Source organism: Lissotriton helveticus, chromosome 4_1 (genome assembly GCF_964261635.1).
Source record: "Lissotriton helveticus chromosome 4_1, aLisHel1.1, whole genome shotgun sequence".
In the NCBI taxonomy this organism is placed as follows: Eukaryota; Metazoa; Chordata; class Amphibia; order Caudata; family Salamandridae; genus Lissotriton; species Lissotriton helveticus.
Window position 1 is genome coordinate 1279889005 of NC_136063.1, and position 16790 is coordinate 1279905794.

General features: G+C 50.1%; 1 protein-coding gene across 1 annotated transcript in view; it reads right to left on the bottom strand.

The window, feature by feature from the left end:
• The window catches only part of SYCP2L (synaptonemal complex protein 2 like), a 1302345-nt gene that overhangs the window by 344082 nt on the left and 941473 nt on the right, over positions 1–16790 (bottom strand). The window contains exon 33 of the mRNA XM_078685781.1: positions 275–388. Within this exon, the coding sequence (XP_078541907.1) occupies positions 275–388 (114 nt within the window). The remainder of the gene's footprint in view (positions 1–274; positions 389–16790) is intronic.

Sequence of the window (16790 nt, forward strand, 5' to 3'; positions counted from 1 at the left end):
CTCCCTCAAAACATCAGAGTCTCCTCCTCACTTATTGAGTTACTCAAGAAGCTGAAGACCTGGCTCTTCATATAAGCACCTTGGGATCACACTCCTTGCGAAGCCCATGGACACCCTCTCGGGTGATTAGTGCACTATACAAATCAACATAAAGCAAACCACATTGGGCAGCGTAGAAAATGAACAATCAAATGAACAAGCAAATGAACAGCTTTGATGTACATCACACAGCAATACATTACTGAATTTAATAATGATGTTATTGTTGCTTTACCTTCATTTGACTTTTCTTCTGAACTAAAAAGTTTTCGTGGTTGTAGATTAATTTCTGGGGTTTGAGTATTTGCCATGTCATCGCTGGATGGTAAATCTTTGGTCAAGCTTTCACCTTGATAGAAATGATGGGATAAAATAATTTTTTATTTTTTTAAGACGGATACATCCTGCTGACATACTAAATCTAAACCTGGATCCTTATGGGAAATAAATTACACGTCAGCTTGTAAAGTCAGAACTTCCCAGTTACTATATGAACTAAAATTAAGATATACAAAAATTTAACTTTAAAACCAAAAAAATTAATGTTTAACATGCAGTAGTTTTAATATTTAAGTATGCAGCCGATTTGAGACTAGCTTTATGTTTAACATATGGTATATCTCCTACACAGACTTCGATGTTCCTCTGATAGCCAGTTTCCTTTTTACTTTAACCCCTCAAACTATGAGAGCACAGTATTCCAGGTGTGCTGCCGACACGGAAGTGATTTTTAATAAATGTTGTAGAACTTACCATTCCGAATTGGTAATGACACCATTTCAGCCTCATCATTTTTCCGAGGCAAACAAGCCTTTCCCATGTGCTGTGCTCCGACCAGGTCACTGCTTATGAACAGTGGAAGCTTCTTTGCTGCCTTTAGCAGTGAAAATAAAGGAAAAATAAAATGATAATAACTGGTCTTATTATAATTTTATTTGTTCCTGCTGAGGTGTCTAAGAGGGGCGGATCTGCTCTGTTCTCGGAGCAGGGGGAGTAATGGGCACAATGTAAGTGCAAATTAATGTTTGACCAGCCCTCTCGGGCCGACCTAACATTAATGCACACTTTGCATGTTCACTGCATTACAGTCTGCATGGAGACCATGCCCAGTCTCCCATTCCCTGGCTGAGCACCAAACTTCGGTGTTCAGACCATTCAATGCTGCATTGCAGCATTGTTATTGGCTATGGGGGTCCTGGGAGCCAGGGTGACAACTGTTTCTACAGAAAACGCCAGGTAGAGGACGGAGGAGACGTGATGCCGGCCAGCCAGCCGGCAGATAAGTGATTTTTTTTCCGTCTTCCTTGCCCCACTGCTGTTTCCCGGGAGCAGGCGACCCTGGGGATAAATGCACCACTTTAGGCATTCTACAGGTGTATCAAATACACTTGTTTGTATCTAGATTCAGGCTATGAGTGCACGGCAAATTGCTTGTTCTTGTTCAGCGCAGAACCTAACAGCAATAACACCTGCATGTGCCATGCTGGTACACAGCCTCTAACCGCAGAGGTACATGCTGCATGTGTGGATATAATAAGCCTTCCACTACAAGGAAAAACCTACCAACAATTAAGGGTCAGTATGTTTGATGTGTTCAGATTTATTCTAGTTCATATTCCTAAAGACTCTGCAAGAGATATGGGTTTGGGCTCAGGATGTTATCAGGCTTGTCCTACTCACAATGATTCTGCAGCTTCTACAGACTACATCAGGAGGTACATTGTTATGGTGCTTTCACCATTCATGTTCTAGTGAACATGGAACATCCAAACACCCTCTCAGGAGAATGTGGCGACATACCTGATTTTCACTTACAGTCTCAGGTATGTTTGCCACATTCCCCTGAAAATGTGACTGGATGCTCCATGTTCCCTAGAACACAAATTTGTTTGATGCAAATCACGTGTTTTCTAACTTGTGATCAAATGTTATGCCTGATATGCATTAGGATTAGGGCTGCAGCATGGTCATGGTGGGAGTCATTGTTCTTCTAGGAATAATTTCAACTGGCTGCGCATTAGGGATGCAATAACAGCCGGAAGTATTTTTCTGTTCTTCTAGTCTCAAAGATTCCTTCAATGTCGAGGGCTCTGGTACATGCACTTTGCATCATTACAAGACTTGCATACTCTTCTGTACAGACTGCCTGAAGGGAGGTTGTGGACTCATACTTCTATTCCTTTGCTACAATGGCCAATTTCTTACTCAAAGAGGCCAACTCCTGAAGCAAAGGAATAAGTAGCGTGTGATTAATTGTTACTTTGCATCGTACCTACAATCATACACAAAAAAAGCGGACATTACCATTTATTAGGTATAGTTTACTTCACCAATTGTGAATGTTTTGCTCTATCAAACATGGCTTGGCTGGGATCTGTTTGCCCCAGGAATGTTTGGGAAACACATGGGCATAGTGAGAAGGTGGATTATTATTGGGGGATGAATGGTAGTCCACCACAAGTAATAATAGCACTATACTTATTAGGTCCATTAAAAGTTTCAGTAAATAAACTTGAGCTCAACACCTGGTAGCTTTGGCACAGAGCGGACAGGCTTAACTTAAAAAAAAAAATGTAAAGCATTTAAAATTACCAAAACAGGCAAGTTAAAAACGCAACAGAAAAAATACCACTCCAATGTATTACAATATAGAGTATTTGAATGAACAAATTAAGAACAAAATGACAAAAATCCAATAAGCAGAACTGCAGATATCATTTTTTTAGTTGAATTAAGTTTAAGCTGCAAAAAGCACGAAATGCCAAAGGCAGGCAACCAATTGTCTACACCAGGTCAAAACCAAAAGTGAAGGTTAATGCTTACTTTCCCCTGAGGCGGAAGCCGGGGGCGCTCTTTACTTTCCCTCCACTTTACTCAGTGCACGTTGGCTGGTAATCATTTTGAAAAAACTGTAAATATCTTAAATTGTGCTTTTTAATTTACCTTGTGAATCGATCCTTGTGTGTGAGATTTAAGTTGCCTCAAGGGTCCCTGCACTTAATTGCCCACCGGCACAGCCGATTGAGGGGCTGACGCCGGCACGCAGAGGGATAGCCGCCATCTTAGGGGAAGGCAGGGTAGCGGTCCAGCTCTTGGACGCCTCCCACCCTGCTCTCTATGTACAAAAATAGATGGACTTCCCGTCCGCGCAGCGGGCGGGCGCGCCGGTGGCGCGCCAAAGGCAAGCCCGTCTGCGCCCGTCCGCGCCTGGCCCGTGCCCAGTGCCGGTCCCCCTGTCCGTCGCTCTGAAATCAGTCATATTAGCTGGTCTAGAGACCAGCTCCTTCAGTTGAGATTAGGTATGTGTACGCCCACCTCTCGCTGTCGCCCTTGTAATCTGGAGGGCTGCCTTTTTAAATGCCAACTAGAACAACAAGGGGTGATCAAAAAGGTCACCGGGCCCCCCTGGGTCTCACCCCTGGTGACAGCCCCGCCAAACCCAAACAACCCAGGGCCATGTTTTGATATGCAGCTCCTGAAGAAATTCATCCACAAGGAGAGACGCATAACCTCGCCAGTTGACAATATAGTGACGGGCCTAAATGGTGCCTGGTGGTTTTCAAAATTAGATGTCAATTAGATTGGGCTACCACCAACTAGCAATTGAATTTGGAATATCATCGGCAGCAGAGGTTTCAGAACACCATCCGTGAGACCCTCTCTGGCTTACTGGCTTAGTAGGAATGCTAAACAGTAGCGACAAAGAACACCATGTGTGGCTGAGGGCAACCCTTAAGCAGTTAGCAGAATGTGGGCTGACCCTACACAAACAAATATTCTCATTTTATACAAGCTCTATTGTGTTTTTTGAGTACCTTATCTCATTTTGGAGGACAACAGGTAGACCCAAAGAAAGTCTAAGCCATTCGTAATGCAGCGGTGCCCCAAAACGCAACAGGGGAAAGAAGTTTCCTTGGGATGGCCACTTACGGTGGAAGCTTCATTCTGAGCCTAGCCATCAATTCAGAGCCGTTGCAAACGCTGATGAAATATTATACTCCATGGGACTGGTACTCCAACACGGACCTGGTGCTCTTTGCTAGAGTGAAAGAGGTGCTACTTGCAGATCCACCATGGCATATTTAACCCCAGGTGCTGGACTGAGCTGATGGTGGACGCAAGCCCCGTCTGGCTTGGTGTCGTGCTCCTACTGGAAAAAAAAGGGGGGTGGGGTCATAGGTCCTCATTGCATACGCAAATAGAGCGGTGACAGGCACAGTGACAAGGTACGTGCAGATTGAGAGTGAGGTGCTGGCGATCCAGTGGGCTTGCTGGAATTTTCATTTATACTTCTGTGGGCAGCAGTTCCAGCGTTGTACCAGACCTCAAGCCGCCTGTTTTACTATTTGCTGGCACAGAATACCGACTTCTCATCGAATGGTTAATTGTGCAGCTTCTGCCAAATACATTCTCTCGGTGTGAATAAGCCAGCGGACTACCTGTTGAGACACCGGCTGACACAGACTAGCTCAGGGGAAACAGAGGAAGAAGGAGCTGAGGAGTTTGTGAGGATGCTGGTACATGACGCCGATCCCCGTGCACTATCGATAATGAGATCGGGGCGTTCACAGAGCAAGACAGAAGCCTATCAGAAGCTAAAGAGGAAGAGACAGTGGCACAACTTCTTGGGCAGAGCCAAGTCACTGACTACCGTTGAACAGGCAAGAGTGCACCAAAATGGAGTATCAGAGATTAACTAAGTACACGTGGGGAGTGTGTGCTTCTTCAAGGAAGACGGATCATAATACCCAAAAGCCTTTGGGCATGAGTTGTCAATCTAGCCCACCAAAGCATGATAAAGACAAAAGCAAGGCTAAGGGATAAAGTATAGGTCCCCGGCAAAGACACATAGGTGGATGACAAAGTCAGAGGCTGTCACTCCTGCATTATAATGAGTGGAGAAACCCAGTCTACTCCGATAACTACAGAAGAACCATGTCAGACGTCCTGGTCTTGCATTAGCATGGATTTTGGCAGTTTTCCGGATGGCCGTCTCATAGTTGGAATGATTGCCACACAAAATATCCAGTTGTGGAGCTGGTATTCTCCACTGCCTTCTCGAACAAAAAGCCTGCACTGGATAAGATCTTTGTGCAACTAGGGATCCCAGACGAAATCAAAACTTATAATGGACCCTCATTTCAAGGGCAAGACATCCAGTCCGATCTACAAAGCATCATCAGGCATCAGAAAGTGACCCCACAGTGGCTGCAGATCAATGGGGAAGTGAAGCCATTTATGCAAACACTGGAAAAGGCTCTACAGATCTCAGTTGAGGAAGGGAAAGATGTGGAGTGCTGCCTTCACTGATTTCTAATATCTTTCCTGCAAACGCTGTAAAGTACCATGAAGTGCGCCCGAGTGATCTGTTGATGCAAAGACTCACGTGGAATGTAATTCCTGAAGAGCCTAGCTGGAGCACAGCCACCCTTGACATACAGACTGCCCAGGAGACAAAAAAAGGACATGAATCATTGAGCAAGCCATGCCTGCAAAGTAGTGGTTTCAGATCTGGTAGTCTGAGACAAAGTGATCATGTGGGACCGGCACCCAGGGTTGAAGTTCTGCACTCCGTTCGAGAACGTGGTGTGGTCAACAATGGTCACTGTTCGGTGCGGCTATTCCACTGTACATAGGAATGCTTCCTGGTTCAAGTGAGTTGGAGCCCCGGTGGGGACTAGGAGGGCCGCCCAAGGGAGATTGATGAAATGAGGGAGGGAGACATCATGATGTCCAACCCTCAGTAAAGGTCAATGGAAGGGGAGCAGGAGAATGCTGAGGTAACGCCAAGGGCAGTGGACTTTAAGGGTGCTGCTAGTCCATTGAATAGAGACACCAACACTCGAGCAACCAGCTCAGACACCAGTACTTTTTGGAGTAAGGACTCAGGCAGCGAATTCAGAAGTATGCGACTCAACCCTGTACCAAGGCAGCGGTTAAGAGACTGTGTTTATTGTATGTCAATGAAAGAGGTCTACATTTTTCTGTTATTTATTTATTTTTTTAGCTTATTGAGCGCGACAGCTACCCAAGGGTTTCCCGGCGCTAAACTAGACAAAGAGCCACTAAGTCAGAAGGAACCTAAAGATTATTGATTGAACAGCCAGGTTTTAATTGCTCTACGGAAACGAATGTAACAGGGTTCTAATCGGATACTGAGGAGGAGGGAATTCCAAAGTTTTGGGCCTATGAAGGAGAAAGACCTACCACCCATTCTTGCAAGTCTGTATTTGGGCACGCCAAAAAAGCCCTGAGATGAAGAACGAAGAGAGCGTGCCGGTGAATAGGTTTTAACAAGCGATTGCAGATAGCAGGGTGCACTCCTAGTCTTGATTTTATGCAAGTAACTCAAGGCCTTGAATTTAACTCAACTCTCCACTTTGAGCCAGTGGAGGTCGAGGAGGCGTCCTGTGATGTGATCAGTTTTACGGCTACCGCAGAGCAAGCGGGCAGCCGTGTTTTGAACCAATTGGAGGCGTCTCGTGACTGCCTTAGTTGCCCCAAGGTAAAGTATGTTTCCATAGTCTAGCCGGGAGGTTGTCAGGGCGTTTATTAGGGACCTCTGAGTGTCCGGTGGCAGCATAAAAAAAAATGTCCTCAGCCAACGCAAGATAGTGAAACAGATGGCTGCCACTTCATTAACCTGACATTGCATTGTTAAACCATTATCTATGGTCACTCCCAGATTACGCACGTGCTCAGATGGGGTTGGAAGGGGGCCCATCTCTGATGGCTAATGCTTTAAACTCCAGAGGTCTTGTTTTTGACCAAGGACCAGGACTTCAGTCTTGCCTCCGTTCAGTTTATGAAGGTTATGACTCATCCAATTGGATATTTCCCTGAGGCCTGACTGAAGGAGGGAAGTGGGAGCTTGGTCGGATTGAGATAGAGAGAAGACAATCTGAGAGTCGTCGGCATAGGTAAACAAAGTAAGCCCTATACGTTCCGCGATATGGGCCAGAGGCAAGACTTAAAGATTAAAAAGAAGAGGGCTGAGAATCGAGCCCTGAGGAACTCCGTAAGGTGACGCGTGGGTTTTAGAAGAGGCAGAATTGGAAAATACCTGAAAGGTCCGATCGGTCAGAAAGGAAGTCAGCCAGTCAAGGGCCTGGCCCCCGATGCCCATGGAGGCGAGGGATCTGAGGAGTATATCGTGAGAGATAGTATCGAAGGCTGCACTGAGATCAAGTAAGATCAGTACAGCTGTATCTCCTGTTATAATAAAAGTTGGAAGGGATGTAGAGTGCCACCTGGTCTTTACTATACTATGCATAGTATCCCCACACCCGAGGGCCGGGTGCAGCCTGCGAGATATAGCATACCTGTGTGCATGTCTATTTCGCACATTGGCTCCATTGCAGCCTAGTTGGCACTGAGTGGAGTGGGCATCACAGGGAAGGCAGATCCGGTCTATCAGCTCATCTCATCTCAATCCCAATATGTGCCTAGCAGTGCGGCATGTCAGATGATCGCCCAACATAGCATGTCACGTCACATGTGTTCAGAGGATGCGTCGTCACTGGAACATTACAAAGCCCATTGCGTGGCGCGTCCTCACCCTGTGCATTGCCTGCGATGTGCATGCATTGTCCCGAACACAGTCTAATGCTCCATTAGGGAGTATATGCACCAGCTAGCATACAGGCATCAACAGTGTATCTGTTTCACATTAGCGGCTAAAGCACAAGCAAATGCACAAATAATTTTTGCTCTCTTTGGTTTGTGAGAAAGAGCAGGTCGAATAAACTGGATAACAGAGGAAGGATGTATTGCTATAGAAGGGATGCCCCTACACCGCTGCATGCTTAATGTCGCATGACAGTAATATAACTTCCACTACATTGCAAGGTGACTTAAAAGTAAGTGAATACAACGGTTCATGCGGTTAGGTACTATATACCGGATCCAATATTATTAACCATGAAATAGTGTCCATTCAACAGCTTCTTACTGTCGATAACTATCAAATACCGTATGTGCTGCATCTGTTGTTTACATGGCTGCTACTCTATCATAAAAATGCCTCTCTGCTAGCCTGGGAATGACAGCCGAGGCACAAAAGCCGCAGTGCAGCCTTTTTGGCGCGCAGCTTTCAAGATGAAGGCTTTGCATTCGCAGACTATTGCCGTTAATTAATGGGAAGGCAATAAACAGCCCTTAATCATAAGAGTGTTAATCTTTAATTCTCAGCTGGGACATACGCTGTCAACATCCAAGCATCCGCCAGCGTCGCAAACAATAGTGCAGCATGAACAAAAAAAGAAAATTAGGCCATTTGAGAAAAGGGAAATGGTAGCTCTGAATTAATGAGTCTCATCTGCAACAGTGTTGTTTCTGTTGATCTGAACCAGCCACGTAGCCTGGTATTGTGTCATTAAATCCTGTGTAATGGTAGGAACTATTGTAAACAAATGACACACACTGGACTGGTGCCTTGGAAACAAAGATAAACTCTGAGAACACGCAAACAAGTGATCATGTGTTATTTGTATTTTTATATGTTATTTGTTGAGGGTTTTTGGAATGCCTACTTCATGTTGCTAAGGTAAAGAAGGGACAGTCGTATCCCTGGGCCAGAATAGTGAGAATCCCGACTGCAAATAATATCGACCCGAGGCTCATCACCCAGCCCCTAACGACCCTGTGTGTCCGGGGGACCGGGCGAGCGCTTACCCTGGCAGAAAAAGGCTCCAATGGGCAGGAGTCTTCTCTGTGCCTATTTCACAGTGATAAATAGAAACCTAAATCAGAAAAGGACCACAGTGTTTGTAACATGCAACACGTAGATAAATAGGATATGGAAAAATCCCTGGTGTGCAATTGGCCAATACACCCTTTTCAGATATTGGTCACTATTACCTCATAGAAATCAACAATTCATCAGATTTTACCAATGTTCCACAATTGGGACCAAACGAAATAATCGTCTCCTAAAAGTTTTTGGAGCGTTCAGTATCTTGTTTTACCTTGCGGCTTGATTCTAGCGCGAAAACAATCCAGAATATTTTTACTTAAAAGAAACTTCTTCAGGCTAGATGTCTCTGATCAACTGGACAATGCCACAAATCTAGGAGAGGCCAACTGGCCATATTAAGAGCTACATCTACTCGTGTTTTATTGGCACGACTAATCATCAGCAGTTAAACATATATTATTTTGGGGTTTTACCTGTAGTAAAGTTTTCCCCCTTTGCAGTAGGGCTCTGGCTGAAGAAACCTTTAACCATGCTCCTTGCACGAGTTGGGATGTTTGCCAATGGTGGACCTTTCATACTGAATCGGGGGGTGGGGGGGGGGGGCATCCTTGCAAAGCATGCAGCTGGTACCGAAAGAGGCTGCTTGAACAAACTTTCAGATGTGTCCTGGTATCTTGCACACAGACGCTCCAAGGCTCGCTTAGCATATCTATCTAATCGAATGGGCTATGTGGATCTGAGCCTAGGGGCTGAAGTATCTGGTTCGTGCATTTCAAACGTCCTTTTTAGGTCTCGCCTACGCAGCGCGCTGCATAAGAGGACCTTTAGCCGCCACTCTGCTCTTTTTGGAAGCACATACTTGTGCTTGTGGCGGCATCCACCTAGCGGGACGCTACAAGCACGAGTATGTGCTTCCAAAAAGAGCAGATTGCGCGTGCATGCGCACAGCGCTCCCGGGCTCTCTCTCTCCTCTCGCTTTCTCTCTCTCTCTCTTTCTCCATCTCTCTCCCCCTCTCTTGTACAACACAGGGACGGCGGCTATAAACTGTTCCACTTCATGGAAATGTGACCCTGGCTGCAGTGGTAACGCATCCATCCACGATCGGTTTCATCCGAGAAGCTCCATTTAAAATTGCAAGCAGGAGGGTGCATGGCGCAGAGTTTGCACCCATGTTGTCATCATTTTGTTGCAATCAAAAAGGAAAATCTCAAATCCCTTTTTCCTTCTGTTTGTATGTCAGTATAATGATTGTAAGAAGAGCATTTAACCAACATTGCTGCCTTTCACTGCAAGGGAGCAGTCTTGCAAACCGGTTGCTCGTCTTCGCATCCCTGACTTTTGTGAAATCGTTTCGTAGGATGGAATGAAAATGACAAACAAATAGAGGACTGTATAGTGGCGATTGTGTGTATGCATAAGACTGAGTGAAGAACCGCATCAAAATCGCGATCAAACCAAGGTTTTCAGTTAACAATACAATAACCCCACATAAATCGTGGTTCTCTCAGTAAGTTGGCTGCAGTAGCTTAAAAAGGTTTTTATCTGGTAATGTACAATAATACATTAAAAGGAAATCGCATACATAGATATTTTAACAGGAGGTCCGTGCCCTAATGTTGCAAGGTTTAATTCATAGTCTAATACTTTACTGAATTAATATCACAACTCAACCGGTGTCCTGTTCCTTTCTATTACCAGTACTACCAATGCAAGAAGCGCATCTGCAGTTAATCTACGGGATTTAAGTAACTCAATCTGTGTTGATGAGTGTTGTTTATGCACCAGCAGGCTTTTGTGGTCTCCTAGTGCCCGCCAGGACCTACGGCTTTCAGGAGAGGCATCTTCGGAGACTCTCACATCCCCCATCTCAGGTGCTTTTGTGCACTGCAGCCTCCTCAAATAAGCATTGGCATAGCAAATAAGTCTCGCCTTTGGGACCTTATAAGTGTTTACTTATCCAGCACAATATCCTTGGTGCAACAACATTAAGTGTTGCATGGCTAAACACTTATAAGGTCCCAAAGGCGAGACCTATTTGCTGTGCCAATGCTTGTTGCTTCCGATTCCACCATTACCATGGAGGACTTGTTATGGTTACATAAAAATCTAATTGCCCATGAGGTAACAATTACAATCACTTCCTCAGATAGTGGAAGTTTATTGCAAGCATTGCTATGGTTTGAAGACGGAGACCAGACACTGAAGTTAGAAAATATGAAGACAGCCCCCCCCCTCCTTAGAACTACAACGAGGGCCTGGTTAGGAACGGAGTGCTGTTTATTTGCTTTTCTGAGCACTTCAAGTTTAGCAGATACTCAGCGTGAAAGGAGGGACTGCAATTTCTATTTTTCAGGTGAGGAAGATTCTAAGCAGGCCTTTTTTGTGTGTCTGATTACTGCTACAGGAAGGTTAAATGGCAGCCAAATGCAATATCATACACGTCATTGTGCCTAAGTTTGGGGGTTCTCCAAATTGGAGACAGGCCCAGTGCACCTGTCCTGAGGAGCATTAGTTTAAACAAATTCCCTAAAACGCTGTGGTAGAAGTAGGCGGGATCGGGAGAGCACGGTGTGCCCCTACTTTAAAAAAAAATTCAGTCCTTTCCCCTACTTCTTTCTTTCAAAAAATCGTCCCGGGACGGCAAGAATAGTCCTACTGAAAATCAATATCTTTTTCTTTCAGCTTTCAGGAGCAGCTCGAACTTCGCTGTTGAACTCCAGAGGCTGCTGCAGCCCCTCCCTGAGCGCTCACGGACTGAGCAGGCCCACTGTCATTCCGATTGAGGCTGATTATCCCTTTTCGAATGACAATGCGCCCGCCCTCTGCCTTTTGCATACCATGTGCCAGTGAGATCAGAGTTACTGATTACAGAGGAGCTTTCCCCAAACAGAGTACTGTGGGGAATTTGCCCCCTTGTGTAATTTGACAATGTTGTACACAGAGGGAACTGGGCAGGAGAGATGACGGGACAGAAGAGGCGACAGGAAAGGAGAGGTAAGGGGCAGAAGAGGTGACCGGACAGAAGTGATGACGTAGGAGAGGTGACGGGGCAGGAGCGGCGAACGGGGCAGGAGCGGCGAACGGGGCAGGAGCGGCGAACGGGGCAGGAGCGGCGAACGGGGAAGGAGCGGCGAACGGGGAAGGAGCGGCGAACGGGGAAGGAGCGGCGAACGGGGAAGGAGCGGCGAACGGGGAAGGAGCGGCGAACGGGGAAGGAGCGGCGAACGGGGCAGGAGCGGCGAACGGGGCAGGAGCGGCGAACGGGGCAGGAGCGGCGAACGGGGCAGGAGCGGCGAACGGGGCAGGAGCGGCGAACGGGGCAGGAGCGGCGAACGGGGCAGGAGCGGCGAACGGGGCAGGGGAGGCGAACGGGGCAGGGGAGGCGAACGGGGCAGGGGAGGCGAACGGGGCAGGGGAGGCGAACGGGGCAGGGGAGGCGAACGGGGCAGGGGAGGCGAACGGGGCAGGGGAGGCGAACGGGGCAGGGGAGGCGAACGGGGCAGGGGAGGCGAACGGGGCAGGGGAGGCGAACGGGGCAGGGGAGGCGAACGGGGCAGGGGAGGCGAACGGGGCAGGGGAGGCGAACGGGGAAGGGGAGGCGAACGGGGAAGGGGAGGCGAACGGGGAAGGGGAGGCGAACGGGGAAGGGGAGGCGGACGGGGCGGGGAAGGGGAGGCGGACGGGGCAGGGGAGGCGGACGGGGCAGGGGAGTCGGACGGGGCAGGAGAGGCGGACGGGGCAGGAGAGGCGGACGGGGCAGGAGAGGCGGACGGGGCAGGAGAGGCGGACGGGGCAGGAGAGGCGGACGGGGCAGGAGAGGCGGACGGGGCAGAAGAGGCGGACGGGGCAGGAGAGGCGGACGGGGCAGGAGAGGCGGACGGGGCAGGAGAGGCGGACGGGGCAGGAGAGGCGGACGGGGCAGGAGAGGCGGACGGGGCAGGAGAGGTGACGGGGCAGGAGAGGTGACGGGGCAGGAGAGGTGACGGGGCAGGAGAGGTGACGGGGCAGGAGAGGTGACGGGGCAGGAGAGGTGACGGGGCAGGAGAGGTGACGGGGCAGGAGAGGTGACGGGGCAGGAGAGGTGACGGGGCAGGAGAGGTGACGGGGCAGGAGAGGTGACGGGGCAGGAGAGGTGACGGGGCAGGAGAGGTGACGGGGCAGGAGAGGTGAGGGGGCAGGAGAGGTGAGGGGGCAGGAGAGGTGAGGGGGCAGGAGAGGTGAGGGGGCAGGAGAGGTGAGGGGGCAGGAGAGGTGAGGGGGCAGGAAAGGTGACGGGGCAGGAGAGGTGACGGGGCAGGAAAGGTGACGGGGCAGGAGAGGTGACGGGGCAGGAGAGGTGACGGGGCAGGTGAGGTGACGGGGCAGGAGAGGTGACGGGGCAGGAGAGGTGACGGGGCAGGTGAGGTGACGGGGCAGGTGAGGTGACGGGGCAGGTGAGGTGACGGGGCAGGAGAGGTGACGGGGCAGGAGAGGTGACGGGGCAGGAGAGGTGACGGGGCAGGAGAGGTGGCTAGGCATGAGCAGGAGCAGTGAACAGAACAGGAGCAGTGAAAAGGGCAGGAAAGGCGACAGGGCAGGAGAGGCGACAGGGCAGGAGAGGCGACAGGGCAGGAGAGGCGACAGGGCAGGAGAGGCGACAGGGCAGGAGAGGCGACAGGGCAGGAGAGGCGACAGGGCAGGAGAGGCGACAGGGCAGGAGAGGCGACAGGGCAGGAGAGGCGACAGGGCAGGAGAGGCGGACAGGGCTGGAGAGGCGGACAGACGAGAAGTGACAGGCAGGAGAAGTGACGGGGCAGGAGAGGTGACGGGGCAGGAGAGGTGACGGGGCAGGAGAGGTGACGGGGCAGGAGAGGTGACGGGGCAGGAGAGGTGACGGGGCAGGAGAGGTGACGGGGCAGGAGAAGTGACGGGGCAGGAGAAGTGACCGGGCAGGAGAAGTGACGGGGCAGGAGAAGTGACGGGGCAGGAGAAGTGACGGGGCAGGAGAAGTGACGGGGCAGGAGAAGTGACGGGGCAGGAGAAGTGACGGGGCAGGGGAAGTGACGGGGCAGGGGAAGTGACGGGGCAGGGGAAGTGACGGGGCAGGGGAAGTGACAGAGCAGGAGAAGTAACGGAGCAGGAGAAGTGACGGAGCAGGAGAAGTGACGGAGCAGGAGAAGTGACGGAGCAGGAGAAGTGACGGAGCAGGAGAAGTGACGGGGCAGGAGAAGTGATTAGGCAGGAGAAGTGATTAGGCATGAGCAGCAGCAGTGAAGGGGTATGAGCAGATAACGGGCAGGAGCAGATAACGGGCAGGAGCAGATAATTGGCAGGAGTAGTGAACGGGCAGGAGCAGTGACTGGGCAGGAGCAGTGAACGGGATTCGGCAGTGAACGGGAAGGAGCAGTGACGGGGCAGGGGAAATGACAGGGAAGGAGCGATGATGGGGTAGGAGAAGTGACCAGGCAGGAGAAAGTGACAGGACAGGGCAGGAGAAGTGACTTGAGCAGGTGAGGTGATGGGTCAGGTGAGGTGAACAGGGCAGGAGCGGTGAACAGGGCAGGAGCGGTGAACAGGGCAGGAGCGGTGAACAGGGCAGGAGCGGTGAACAGGGCAGGAGCGGTGAACAGGGCAGGAGCGAAGAACAGGGCAGGAGCAGTGAACAGGGCAGGAGCAGGGAACAGGGCAGGAGCGAAGGGAACAGGGCAGGAGCGAAGGGAACAGGGCAGGAGCGAAGGGAACAGGGCAGGAGCGAAGTGAACAGGGCAGGTGAAGTGAACAGGGCAGGCGAAGTGAACAGGGCAGGCGAAGTGAACAGGGCAGGCGAAGTGAACAGGGCAGGCGAAGTGAACAGGGCAGGCGAAGTGAACAGGGCAGGCGAAGTGAACAGGGCAGGCGAAGTGAACAGGGCAGGCGAAGTGAACAGGGCAGGCGAAGTGAACAGGGCAGGCGAAGTGAACAGGGCAGGCGAAGTGAACAGGGCAGGAGAAGTGAACAGGGCAGGAGAAGTGAACAGGGCAGGAGAAGTGAACAGGGCAGGAGAAGTGAACAGGGCAGGAGAAGTGAACAGGGCAGGAGAAGTGAACAGGGCAGGAGAAGTGAACAGGGCAGGAGAAGTGAACAGGGCAGGAGAAGTGAACAGGGCCAGGAGAAGTGACGGGCCAGGAGAAGTGACGGGCCAGGAGAAGTGACGGGCCAGGAGCAGTGACGGGCCAGGAGCAGTGACGGGCCAGGAGCAGTGACGGGCCAGGAGCAGTGACGGGCCAGGAGCAGTGACGGGCCAGGAGAAGTGACGGGCCAGGAGAAGTGACGGGCCAAGAGAAGGGAGTGGGCAGGGGAATTGACTAGGCAGGAGCGTTGATCGTGCATGAGCAAAAATACTGACTGGACAGGAGCAGTGAAAGGGCAGGAACAGTGACGGGGCAGGAGAAGTGACGGGGCAGGAGAAGTGATGGGGCAGGAGAAGTGACGGGGCAGGAGAAGTGACGGGGCAGGAGAAGTGACGGGGCAGGAGAAGTGACGGGGCAGGAGAAGTGACGGGGCAGGAGAAGTGACGGGGCAGGAGAAGTGACGAGGCAGGAGAAGTGACAGGACAGGAGAAGTGACGAGGCAGGAGAAGTGACGGGGCAGGAGAAGTGGTTAGGCATGAGCAGCAGCGGTGAAGGGGTAGGAGCAGATAACGGGCAGGAGCAGATAACGGGCAGGAGTAGTGAAAGGGCAGGAGCATTGAAAGTGCAGGAGCAGTGAACGGGAAGGAGCAGTGACGGGTCAGGGGAAATGACAGGGAAGGAGCGATGATGGGGTAGGAGAAGTGACCAGGCAGGAGAAAGTGACAGGGCAGGAGAAGTGACTTGTACTTATGTTCCATGCCTATTTATTTATATACTATTGCGTGACATCCACTGATGTGTCTGCAAAGCATACCTGTTGCCCTGAATTTGTGTGTTGAATTTTGACCTCCTGTCCTGAATTTTTGTTGTGAATTTTGACCCTTTGTCCTGAACTTTTACACACCATCCTGAATTTTAGCCCATGCCAGTGGTCACCCTACTCTGCAGTGCCCACAACCTCCTCCCCCTTCCCTTCTATCTAGGGGCCTGCAAAGTAACTCTGAAAGGGCCATCGACAACTGTGAATTAACTGGTGACACAACAGAGCAAAGCAGATTGATGACAATGCAATATCGGCCCTTAATTAGCAGTGGATTCCAGAACAAGGAGTGTAAAATCCTCTGTGTAGAGGATGCTGTGGTGCAGGGAGGCACACAAACGAGTTTATTTTAACAAACTGACTACACTGAACGGGGTAGCTGTGCACCCTAAACTGGAAACACAGTGATCCATGTTCCATGACGTTTATATCTAATAAGCATACATATCTGCAGTATTGCATTGAAAAAGCTAACTATGCCGGACTGGCCATTCCAAGCATCAGGCGTTTCCCAGGGCAACTGGAAGGGTAGGGGGCCAGTTTAGTTTGGGGGGGGGGCGGTTTTGTACAAGTGCAGAAGTTTTAAAAACACTGCAAAGTTCTTTGTATATTCAGCAGGTTTCGGTCAACAATACAAGTGCCAAGATAACTTTTGGAGAAAGATGGGAGCATGTTTTGTCTAGTGGCTATTTTACTCACCTACGGTAGCGCAGCGGGGTAATATGCCTGCTGGAAAGAACGTCTACCATGCATATCAAAGAGCAATATTTTATGTGCATAGTTTAGTGGGTACTGCTTTGTATTCACTTACGGAATGAAAGGACACTTGAATACATATGGCCTGGCAGTTCGGGCTGGACTGTTCCCATTGGGCACAGGATCATGACTGATTTGCATATGGCTGGGTCCAAACTGGAATGGCATGGTGAGCAAAAAAACGATAGATTTAGCCTTAGATCTCTGTACTGGGGTGAATGTATGACATTGTTCTGCATTCTGTCCACCAGTTGTTCTTTTTGATATATTGTGATTGAACAGCTAGCTGGCTGACATGAATGTGAAGGAGCCTTTGTGGGTTTTCGTGTGTCTAGATTCCGTGAGTCTAGATTTTCCTGAAGTCTAGACTCACGGAAACCGTGAGTCTAC